Source organism: Mustela erminea, chromosome 6 (genome assembly GCF_009829155.1).
Source record: "Mustela erminea isolate mMusErm1 chromosome 6, mMusErm1.Pri, whole genome shotgun sequence".
In the NCBI taxonomy this organism is placed as follows: Eukaryota; Metazoa; Chordata; class Mammalia; order Carnivora; family Mustelidae; genus Mustela; species Mustela erminea.
In genome coordinates, this window is record NC_045619.1 from 28,652,597 (window position 1) to 28,665,090 (window position 12,494).

The window sequence follows — 12,494 nt, forward strand, 5'->3', positions numbered from 1 at the left end:
TTGACAAGGTTGAGGACAGGGAAGTTGAGTAACACTGAGAAAGGGTCTGTGCTATGTGTCGTGCACTTGCCTACGTGACTTCCCACACACTCTCCCTACAGAAGGGAACAGTGTGGTCAGGGTCATGAATTCTTAGTTGGTCCTTGTCGTTCCTGTACCTCCCATAACCCACTCTCTGGTTGATTGTCTTACTAATGGCTTTAGCTGAGACTACCTGGCATCACGAGGTTTGCTTGTTGTTGATGTAAACTTGTTATAGGAACTTGCGGTCATCTGACTAGATACTGATGTATTACTCCTTCTATTGTGGTCTGCCTTATAAATGCTTGTAAGATGTGGAATAAAATCAGCACTGTTGGACATCCTCCCCAGTGTCCCTCCTGCCCCCATCTCTTTGTCTCTTAATTTCTTTTCACCATCCTCTTACCCTCACGTTTCCTGGTCAAATTGTCACGCCGGCCGCGACACATTAGAGGTAGACTTAGGCTCACAATAGTCAAATAGGTTGGGCAAGCTCAAACAACTAGTCAGTGGCAAAAGCAAAACCCTAATTCACATCCTTTTTTATTCTTTTTAGTGTATATCTAAGATTCTCCACCATGTTTCTTTTTTAAAGAAGATTTTATTTACTTATTTTTGAGAGAGAGAGAGAGCAAGGAAGCATCCACAAGAAGGGGGAGTGGCCAGCAGAGGGGGATGCACGCTCCCTGGTGAATAGGAACCCTGATGCAGGACTTGATCCCAGGATTCTGGGATCATGAGAGCTGAACTGAAAGCAGATGCTTAAGCAACTGAGCCACCCAGGCTCCCCTCCTGACCATGTTTCTGTTTACATAGTTCTGCTAATCAAAAAACTCAAGTCTGTCGAAGTGGTGCATATGCTTTTTGTGTTTATTTGTTCATTTATTCATTCAGTAGGTATTTCTTAAATTATCCAAAAGCCCCCACGGACTTTGAAAATACCAATCTGTCAATAGAGAGCTGATGCCAGGCCACACTGTGACACCTTAGGCTACCTCTCTTACTCTTAGCAGAGTCACATAAGGCTGAGCAAAGTCTTTCCTTCATTCCTCTAACAGTAAGCATGACTCAGACATTTTCACCATTGTCTTAATTTCACGTGTCGAACTTCCACATATGCAATTCCAATGAAGGGTTTAAGTCCCCATGCTCCAGGAATCAGTAATCAAAAAAGGGTACATTGCATTGCTTTAGGAAAAATCAAGATAGAGACAGACAGACATTATACTGACAATGGAAAACATCCTGTGTTCGTAGTCTGGAAGCAAAGATACTAAACTGGGAAAGCAGTGTAGATGGTCATTCTTATTTATATCATGTCTTCCAGGGTCCTTAAAATGTGATTGTTTTCAGATGCTCGCAAAATGAGAAGGAAGAGTTAAGAATGATTTCCAGATTTCTGGTTTGGGAGACTGAATAAGATGATAGTCACACTCAGAAGTAAATGAGAAGAACAGTTAGAAGTAAAAGGAGAGAGCAAATTTCATTTTAGATAAGTGCATTTGCGATATGCAAGAGGAGAGGTCTAGAAAGCAGGTATGTATTTATACACACACACAAGAAAGCGCAGGTCTTCTTCCAGAGGCTGGGTTAGAAATAAAGACTCAGGAATCATCATCATAGAAGGAATGGTTAAAACTTCAGAATCCTATAGGAAATGTGTAGAGAGCAAGAAGAGCACAGAGCAGAGGACAGAATCTCAAACAACTCCAAATACTAGAAACACTAATAAAACAATGTTAGATGAAATAGAGAGCTTTGGGATGTAAATGGGAAAAATCTACAAAGAAAGGGAAGGGAAAACTAGCAAAGAATGTCACAGAAACTAAGAAACATTTAATAAAAGGGGTGGGTCGACATTGTCAAAAGTCACAAGTCAAGTAAGCCAAACACATATATCAGGAAATGTAAAGATCATTGCTGATTTTTGTCCCAGCAATTTTAGGGAAGCAGAGGGATCCGAAGCCATCTTTTGGTGGGTGGGCCATGGGTGCCATGGTGAACAGGAAATGAAGACTCGAGGCAGCCAGGATGCTATTCTAATTTTCCTACAAAGAACATGCAGCAACATTTGTGTCATCAAATCAAGAAATGACTCAAGTAATTTGGCTAAAAAAGAAAATTAGGAAAGAAAAAAGATTACTAGCTGGAGGAGGCTGTGCAGATTTGAAGATCATCTGTTGTATATAGCCTGAGGGTTTAGGAAGAGAGAGGAAAGTAGAACCGCAATGGAGAAATCATTGTTTCGAGAGCATGTAATACTTGATTTTTTTTTCTCACATATGAGATAAGTGTACCTGTAAGAGCTACTAAGAGATCATGTCTGAATCAGATCTTAGCCTGTAAAAGCCCTTAAACTTGAAAGAATTTCCCCGTTGAGAGCATACTGCTAATGCTAAAGTAAAGCTAGCATTTCCATAAGCATTTAGGACAAAGTAGGGCTGACCCTGAGAGGTAGTCCAGTATGGTGCAAGCTGGCAGAGCTCTCACTGACCTGCTGATGGTTAGAAGGCAGGAGGTGGGGGGTTCAGAAAAGGTCTTTTGGGTCCAGGGCTCTCTCCTCCTCGCCTCTTCTCTGTGCTTTTTCTTTGATGATGTTTATGTGAGCAATGCAAACTGAGTCACATGAATTAAATTTCCTGACCTCAGAATAAGAAAAGTTTTGAAAAACAAAATGTTTACAATCCATCCACAGAATAATGTTTGAAAATTATTTTTATTCGTGTCTTTCCTCAAATGGCATAACGATTCTTCTTCTCAAATATAAGAACTAGAAAACATTATTTTAGCTCTATGTGTTAAAAGAAAACCAGTAGCAGGGCAATGGATGTCTTGAAAAGGATTAAATGCAAAACATCTGTTCTAATGAAAAAAAAACCTCATTTGAATAATTAACTTGGAATAAAGCTCCCAATAGGAAACAGAGATACTAAAATTATATCTATAAAATATATATATAAAACATATCTATATTATATCTATAAAACAAAAAATATCTATAAAAACAAAATATCTATGAAAAAATATATCTATAAACCATGTTTAGTGCCCACATCAGGTATTGCTTCTCAAATCGCATTTGTAAATCTTTCAAATACATTTTCCTATCTTTCCCTCACACGCGATACATCTACATAGAATTCCAACATCTGTTTTATATGAGAAATGAATCAAATATTTCCATCAAAACAGAGGACATCAGCACTTATTTCTTCATATTCCATTTTTAAAAAAGATTTTCTAGAGAAAAGAAAACACTTTAAACTCTCTTCTTGTTATACTTGAAATCAAAACTGCCTTCTGTTGCCTGCTGGCTGAACAGGTCTAGATATCAATACATTACAACATCTTTGGAACTGTGGCTTCAGTGACAGTCCCCCTGATTTTTGGCTATAGGTTCTTGAGCTGAAAGTCAGAATTTCCTGGGCTGAGCTGCCTAGGTACCGAGGCTCTGTGGTTCTTGGAGGGGTTAAAGTTGGAGCCACTGATGCATATATTTTAGGGAGGATTCATAAAAACACGACACTGGAGCCTGGGTCAATCCATTACTGGGAATGAGCAGTGACCAATAGAAAGGGAAGAAGAAGATCCAAGAAGGCTGAGGTAAGCATTCTGAAGCCCTGGCAAAGTGGAAACAATAGATCAAAAGGTGTTCACTGTGACTGGTCAGACTAGGTTTTATTTTTTTCTCATAGGAGGCTTGATAGCATACAATAAAAACAAACCGTTTTAGTCACAGGGTTGTATTGTTTTGTTTTGTTTTGCTTTTTTGTTTCATTTCATTTTTTTCCCCCTTAACTGAGTTTGAGCAAACTTCAGACCCAGACACAGGACTCAACGGTAGATTCCTGGAAGGCAAGGTAAACTTTTTTTGCACTTTTAAAAACCTAAAGTTACGAATTCAAAGTTCTGATTCATCAGAGGCAGGATTACAGCTTAATAACTAAAGTAAATCCCGATTCTGAAGAAAAGAATGTGTTAATATGTCTCTATTGGAAGATGACCAGAGCAGAATTCTGTGATCGTAAAAAATTCGACAGCTTGCGGAAACAGCTCTGCACTTGTCATTTCCCTCAATTTAGTGGCACAGTGGAAAGATCAGCGTTTCATAAATGATGCTTGTTTTATTTTCTCCTGAACAGTCAGTAAAATGTATTCTGTTTTTATTATCATTTTGTTGAATTAAATGTATGTTGGTCAGAATGTTACTGTTTTATTTTTCTGTGAGAACAGTTTGTTGTACCTATCACCTTTCTGGTATTCAATGGGGAGGGTTTCTATCCTTGAGATGGTCATATACCAATAATATTAACCTGTTCTTTGTTAGCAACCATCCTGAAAAGTTGGAAGTCTATCTGTCCCTAAACATGGTCTTTGCTTTGTTGTGTTTCTCATCAACCATAGTAATGCCATAGGTGAATATTACTTGCTTATTTGTGATATAGAGTTCATAATCCAAGTTCCCTGGTTGAAAAACTTGATTTTGTACTTAAAATATAAATTAGAAGTCTTCCCCAACACTGCAGTATAAAATCGGCTGGAGAAGTAGAGCAACACAGAGAGAAATTAATCGCACTTTTTTCTTCATATCTTAAAGCCTTCCTTCACAACAAACTGCTAAAATGTTCTTTGATCTCTCTGTTTCTTTGGTTCAAGGGCCAGTGAGCCTGGGAAATCTCATCCAGATGTTCTGCTCATTTAGGAGTAAAAGTAAAAGCATATGCTTACTTCTCAGAAACAACACAGACTCTCAATTGGAGTTATTAAAAGATCAGTTTTTTTTTAATACTCTTTTATTCGAGCATGGGTTTCAGTTAACTTTCTTGTATTCAATAGCCTGAAATGGAAAAGTACTTAGAGCTCCTAAAATTTGCTTTTCATTTCTCAGTTTTCACTGTGACTGGGTTAAAACCAGAAAGCTAGAAGTTAATGAGTTAGTGTCAGTGTTTGCAAAGTGCTTTGGGTATAGCGCCTACTAAATACATGTGTACTAATGGGTAGCTGCATATATGTTGTTGACATGTGTTCACCTTCCCCCAAAGAAACAATGTTTACTGGTTATTTTGGTATACCTCATTTTCTGAAGGTCAAGATATTCAAACATCTAACAGTTATATCCCCTATCCCAGGTACTATAATGGCAACCACAATCTGTTTCATCATCTGGGTGTTATTCATAACAGATACTGTATGGACTCGAAGTGTGAGACAGGTCTATGACGTAAGTGATCAAGAGGATTGGGCTGTGCATGACTTTGACTGTCCCAGGGAATGCTTCTGTCCCCCTAGTTTCCCTACCGCTTTATACTGTGAAAATCGAGGTCTCAAAGAAATCCCTCCTATTCCTTCAAGGATCTGGTATCTTTATCTTGAGAACAACTTGATAGAGACCATTCCTGAGAAGCCTTTTGAGAATGCCACCCAGCTGCGATGGATCAATCTAAATAAGAACAAAATAACCAACTATGGAATTGAAAAAGGAGCCCTGAGCCAACTGAAGAAGCTGCTTTTCTTATTTCTGGAAGATAATGAGCTGGAGGAGGTACCTTCTCCATTGCCAAGAAGTTTAGAACAACTACAACTGGCCAGAAACAAGGTGTCCAGAATTCCTCAAGGGACCTTCAGCAATCTAGAGAACTTGACTCTTCTTGACCTGCAGCACAATAAACTGCTAGACAATGCCTTTCAGAGAGACACCTTCAAGGGTCTCAAGAACCTAATGCAGCTAAATATGGCCAAGAATGCCCTAAGGAATATGCCACCAAGATTACCAGCCAATACAATGCAGCTGTTTCTGGACAACAATTCCATTGAAGGAATACCGGAAAATTACTTTAATGTGATTCCTAAAGTGGCCTTTCTGCGACTAAACCACAACAAATTATCAGATGCAGGGCTCCCTTCAAGCGGTTTTGATGTATCCTCAATTCTAGATCTTCAACTGTCTCACAATCAACTCACAAAGGTCCCCCGAATCAGTGCTCATTTACAGCACCTTCATCTTGATCATAACAAAATTAAAAGTAAGTAATCATCAGGGTATGTCTTTGGCTGAAATGCTCATGGTCATTAAATCTATATTTTCTTTAAGATTAGCAACTGTGTTGGGCTTCCCCCCTACCACCCCATCTAATGTGCCCTTAGATTTCTTTTTTCAACTTTCAGTATTTTGTCTTTGTCTCTTCATTCTTACACAATCTTAATGAACCTAGAAGTTCAAGCCTTCAAATTATAAATTGAAAAGTGGACTTATTAACCTACAAAGGGTGATTATCCATTGGAGAAACGAAATACATCTTCTTTTACTCCTAGAAGCTCCCAGTATTTCTGCCTCACTGGGTAGATTTATTTAGGAAAATGTACCAAGCACAAATAGCTTCATGCATAGTAATAGGAGAAGCATGATTTAGGAGGTATCAGAAAGGGATCTCGTTCGTAAAATCTACAGGTGCCTGAAACCACCTTAATTAAAGTCTCTGCTCTAGATTAGAGGGTTTCTCAGACTTCCAAGTGTGCAGACTGGTGACACCACCCCAGAGTTCCTGATTGAGTAAGTCTGGCTGAGACTTGAGTATCTCATTTCCAAGGTGGTGCTGAGACTGCTTCTCTGGGGACAAGGCATTGGGAACCAACACTGTAGTTCAACACCTTGTTCAACTGAAATGGAAACAAGTGCTCCTGGAAGCTGGTGACTTCTTAGGACTAATAGCAATCAACAAGGTAGAATGATTGCTCCTTTCCTGAAAATAGCTTTTGATAAGGGAGAGAGGGATGACTACAAAGTGCCTTTGAGGCAGAGGTTGGTTATAGAAGACCAAGAAGACTTGGTTATAGGAAGAAGAGGCTGGAGATGCTAAATTAAAACTCTTCAGAGTCCCACCTGAGACCAACCTGACCCTGCTGCAGAGGTGGACAGTAACCTGGTCTCACCACAGGGGCACTGGAACCAGCCTGAAACCTATCTTCAACCCTGGAACAAGCCCTATAGGAAGATAATCTGAGGAGACTTCTCCTCTACAGCCTTAGAAAATACATGCCTAAAGTGAGAAGCAGTCAGATAGTTTGTAGAAAAATGGCACAGATAATTGTCAGAAGGTAGTACTGTGTGGTTATTATTCATTAGCTTTCTTTAAGCAAATAATCACCCAGACATCTTACTTGTAAGAATAGACTATTTTTCTACTGACTACTGCTTACTTATTCAATATTTTTTTTTTCTTTTTTGGTTTTTCTACCAGCATACTTGAGCATATAATTCAGGATTAACAAAGAGGCTGCTGCCCTATTTTTCCATGGTGATGAGACACATTGTTTAATCCTATAGTCAAGAACAAAAGATGCAACAGGTCAAAAAAAAAAAAAAATGTTAAGAGCCGAATCTGTTTCACTGACCTAGATTGTACAGCAGTCAATATTGACCTAAATATATGCATTTTTTTCTTTCCTCTGATGAAAGTTCCGTGCTTCTACAGGTGCATTCCTTATCTGGTAACAGAAGTCCCGTAGACATGTGATGTGGGAAATGATTTTAAAGGGACTCCACATAGATCCCTGTTTCTGAATCAAGGATTCCCCTTAGAAGTTGAGAAAAAAGGGTCTTTAAGAGTGAGACAGCAAAATTCAACATGTGGTTGATATCTATACCAGTCACTTACATAGTTACACAAAGTTACACAAAAAAGAGTAGGACTCTGTTCTTCCTCCACTCAGGTTATTAAAAGTTTTATAGTATTTTCTCATATATTTCTGTTCTTCAATAATGTACCAGGATTATCTGGAAGACTTATAAACTATAGCTTGCCAGCCCCAGCTTCACATTTTCTGACTCAGTAGATCTAACAATTTAGTTCCTGGGAGGTACTGATGCTGCTGGTCCAAGGACCACACTTTGAAAACCCCAAATTAATCCTCACAAGAATCTTGGTTGGTAAGTTATTAAGAGTTTCTGAAGAAAGAAATGGAGGGTCAACTAAGAGAGGATACCTGCCCAAGGACAAAGAATAAATATAATTCAGGACCTGAGATCAGGCCTTTTTTTTTTTTTTAAGATTTTATTTATTTATTTGACAGACAGAGGTCACAAGTAGGCAGAGAGGTAGGCAGAGAGAGGAGGAAGCAGGCTCCCTGTGGAGCAGACAGCCCGATGTGGGGCTCTATCCTAGAACCCCGGGATCATGACCTGAGCCGAAGGTAGAGGCTTTAAACCACTGAGCCACCCAGGGACCCCCAGGCCTTCTTATTTTAAGTGTTGTTTCCTACTAATACAGTATAATCTCAGCACACGTTTTACTTCAATTTACAGAACACGAGATTTTAGAAAAATTTCTGTCAACCCAGGTAAGAATAATTTTAACAGCAACAACAAAGAGAGATTTATTTGTTTCTTAATGTAGATATCAGGCACGGTCATTTCTATATTCCCAGAAAATAAGTGTAAAATAGGAATTTCCCTGGCTAGAATTATTGGCTCACCAGTATATCACACTGTGTCATAATAACTGTTAAAGTACTTATTTCTTTTGGCTGCATAATCTTCTCTTGTTTTTAATAAAGTGATTTCCAAGAAACATACCTTTTATACAAAGAGTTCTTAGAATTTACAGGATGGTGACCTTTTCTTATGAAAAAGATGGGAATATTCATTTCCTCTGAACAATTTAAAGAACTTTAAACCTGGGAAAAAATGTTATCTATTCAAATAAGTTACTTTGTGATGTTCTCTGAGAAATATAATAGTTTATGAAAATATAACTATATTTGAACACCTGCTTCTCCCATTACATTTATGCAGACATGCTTTGGTTATGGGGCATAAAGGTAACAAGGATGATAGCACATTAAAGGGACATAGTCTCTCTAGGAAGTAAGGGACCCTATGTAGTAGGAAAAGGACAAGGCTGGGACTCAGCTCTGCTGTTCACTTGTTAAATATCTTGAGTGCATTACCTTACCTGTCTGAACCCCTTGCAAGGCTCAGGTAGGGAGAATAATCATATTGCATGATAAATGCTGTGTGATGATAAGGTAATAATGCATGTGACATATAACTTTATATACACAAACTGATATATATTATGAGTCATTATTAGCAAGTTGAATTCACAAAATGATATAAGATCAGAGCATAACAACCTCACTGTACCTATGAACTCAAAGGAAGGCCTTTGCCAAAGTCAGGTAGGTCTCATCTTCTAAGGGAGGAGCTCTTTCTCAAAATAGTTTCAAATGAGACTGAAAAGCAATATACGGATTCATGGTTGAAATCAGCTATTAGGCAAACTTGCCTGAATTTTGCTATTTTAACAGGTTTTTCTCTCCTGAATACTCCTAAATTTCAGTAAAGTCTTTGATGCCAAGGGCTCTGATCCAAGGCAGGTGCATGATTTCTCACATCCTAATCATCTGAAAAGGCTGATGGGATATTTCCTGGCTTGAATCTTTGCAATTCAGTTCTTGGCAAATAGATCCTTTCTAATTAAATACACTTAAATACAAAGATTCAAGGTTCTTTTCTTTAAGTATTATATATGTAAATGTATGTTAAATGTATTTTTTAAAAACTCATCATACACTACTAATTGGAAATTTTGAATTTTAAGGTAATTTTTAAGCATTTTCCTTAATAATAAACTGATTTTTCCACTTACATATGCACTCATCTATCCAGCCATCTACCCATGCACCTAACCGTTCCTTCTATGAACCTTTGTCTCCACTACCCATCTCATTTATAGTAGTCTAAGCATGCCTTATCTCACTTGGAAGCTTAGAAAACAAATGATGTATTCTTTTACTTTTATCTCAGCTTTCTTTTTTTTAAAGATTTTTAAAATTTATTTGAGAGCCAGAGCATGCATTAATGGGGGTGGAGCAGGGCAGGGGGCGCAGAGGGAACAGGAGAGGGAGAAGCCACTCCAATCTGAACAGGGAGCCTGTCCCAGGACCTCGAGATCATGACCTGAGCTGATGTCAAATGCTTACCCTATTGAACCACCCAGGCACCTCTCTGTCAGAGTTTTTAACAATATGTCCTTTCTCATATTTTGTGCAAAGTATAACTGAATATGGAGTGAGAGGGCTGTATATCTGTTGCACATTTTTTAGGGTTACTTTTATAAGACACATATACCTCCAACTTGACAAAAATGGTTTGTGTCTCTGGCACTTTCACAGGTCAGTTTGCTAGGCCCTCTAAAAGACTGTTCCATGGCTTCTTGGTCTTCCCACACCTGGACTCTTCTTTCTAATTCATTTGTTCACACCATCTTTGTCTCCATAGATGTGAACGTCTCTGTAATATGTCCTCCCATACTGCCGGCAGAACGAGACTTCTTTGGTTATGGACCTCACCTTCGCTACCTCCGTCTGGATGGAAATGAAATCAAACCACCAATTCCAATGGATTTAATGAACTGCTTCAGGCTCCTTCAGGTTGTCATTATTTAAACACATCTTCAACATCTAAAATTTGTTTAATGAGCTAATATTTCTGAAATGAAATTTGGTTACCATTCATAACTTTAAGACAAAAGTCACATTTCCAATTGCTCTTGGCCACCATTTTCGTTTGTATAGCTTATGTTTTCTATTCAAAGATGCTTTCACCAATGATATGTAGCAGAGCTGGCTTTTCTTTAATTGATAAAACAGACACAGAGTTCAGATAGTTTATCAACTCAAAGATAGCTCTTTTTTGTCTCTTCCACAGCTTACTAATATCAAACAATGCAGCTGCATTGTTATGCAATATAAAATACATATTGGTTTGCATATGTTCAAAATTGCTTATGCTGATATTATAGTAGAAGTACAGTAATCTAACAGGAGATAAGGAGATCTGAAAAAATGAGAAAAAATGAGATATTTCTTCATCATAATTAATTTCAGATTGCTAAAGTAGCATTAGTAAGTATAAGTGTAGCATTTAGCTCAAGAACGGTTATGAAATGTATTAAATACTTCATGAAAGGAGACTTTTAGTCATTTAATACCAAATAACAGAAAAAACAGTAAAGTTCAGTTTACTACTATTTTTTATAGCTGCTGTTTTTAATATAGTACAGTGTACTCTATCAATTAAACAAGTCCTACGTTTTACACTTATTATAACATATTTCTCACAGAATCTTAGTGTTTAACTTTTGAAATCCTTTTGAATTGCAAATTGTTCAGCTCTCATATTTGCCAGTGGTTTTGGATTTTTTAAATAAAAAGAGTGAATGCTTTCTAACAAAACAGTGGTAAAATATTTATTTCAGGGGCATTATTTACAAGTTTTATTAAGAACATATTTTAATAAAAAGTATTATAATCACAATAATTTCCATTTTTCTACCATGAATACATGCAAATATATTTCCTCCTACCTTTGTTTTTCCTTCTCTTCTGATAAACCTAAGAAAAATTTATACTCTAGTCATTTAACATAATACTCCTATTTCTCATGAGTTAGAAAGAAATAACCTAGGATTCTATTTAGTAACAAAGTATAGTTTACTTCAGACTTCTAATTTTTAGGACATATCTATAAATAATAAATATTCCATAGACATTAATATGTGAATTTATATGTTTTCCAAATAGTATTCTGAAATATCCTATAAAATTTGACATAGTTCCCTAGAAAATTGATCATATATGTCAGTGAAACCCCAGATTAAGGAAAATCTAACATGTTACTTTATACCAAGACTTCTTAGAAACTTAAAATTATTCTATAAGGTGAATTCTTTAAAAAAGAACATAACATACATTTCCCTACTTATTTTCACATGAAAACTTATGAGGGGTTAGGAGGGAAGAACTTTGAACAAAGTTTTTAGAATGTTGGCTAAAGGTAAGAAATGAAATTAATTGACATTAAGAAAAGATTTTTTTTAAATACTTCAAAGCATACAAAGAAAATTATTAAATTTATGTCATAAAAAAACAAGTAATCAGATATCATCAGGCTGGGGAACAAGAATATGTTGAAATAAATATAAGAACTTTAAATATTTGAAAGTTTGCCATATGGAAAAGGGATAAAATGTATTCCAGTAGATCCAAAATGAAGAGTAGAACATATGGGTGAAATGCATATGGAACCATATTTTAACACTAGCTAAGAAAGAATTTGCTAATAATTGCTCAGAATCATCCAACAATGAAAGCAATTTTCTGGAGATGGAGTTACCCACCATTAGGACTGTCCAGAGAATGAATAATGGTTCAAGCGAAATACTATAAAAGGAATTCCTGATTTTGAAGCCAATTTGTAAAATGTTCCTCTATGACCTTTTCAACTCTAAAAATTTCCTCTCTTCCCCCCCCTACCTTCCATCCCTCCCTCCCTCTAATCTACCCTTCCTTCCTTCTTTACTTCTTCCTCCCTGCCTGCATATTTTTTCTTTCTTTATTTTAGAAAATATACATTGAGAACTGTATATATACCAGACTATACTACACATTGGGGTATAATAGTTTATACTATA

The 12,494-nt window shown here is 36.9% G+C and overlaps 1 protein-coding gene across 2 annotated transcripts; it reads left to right on the top strand.

Moving 5' to 3' along the window:
• Positions 1-3,330: 3,330 nt before the first annotated feature.
• Positions 3,331-11,256, top strand: KERA (keratocan). 2 transcript variants are annotated; one of them, XM_032346789.1, is made up of 3 exons: positions 3,331-3,624; positions 5,151-6,044; positions 10,301-11,256. In XM_032346789.1, exons 2-3 carry the CDS (start codon positions 5,159-5,161, stop codon positions 10,465-10,467), a joined length of 1,053 nt encoding a protein of 350 aa, XP_032202680.1. In that variant the 5' UTR covers positions 3,331-3,624; positions 5,151-5,158; the 3' UTR covers positions 10,468-11,256. The 2 variants fall into 2 exon arrangements, with proteins under 2 accessions (XP_032202680.1, XP_032202679.1); XM_032346788.1 differs by lacking the exon at positions 3,331-3,624 and adding an exon at positions 3,648-3,881.
• The last annotated feature ends 1,238 nt before the right edge of the window (positions 11,257-12,494 follow it).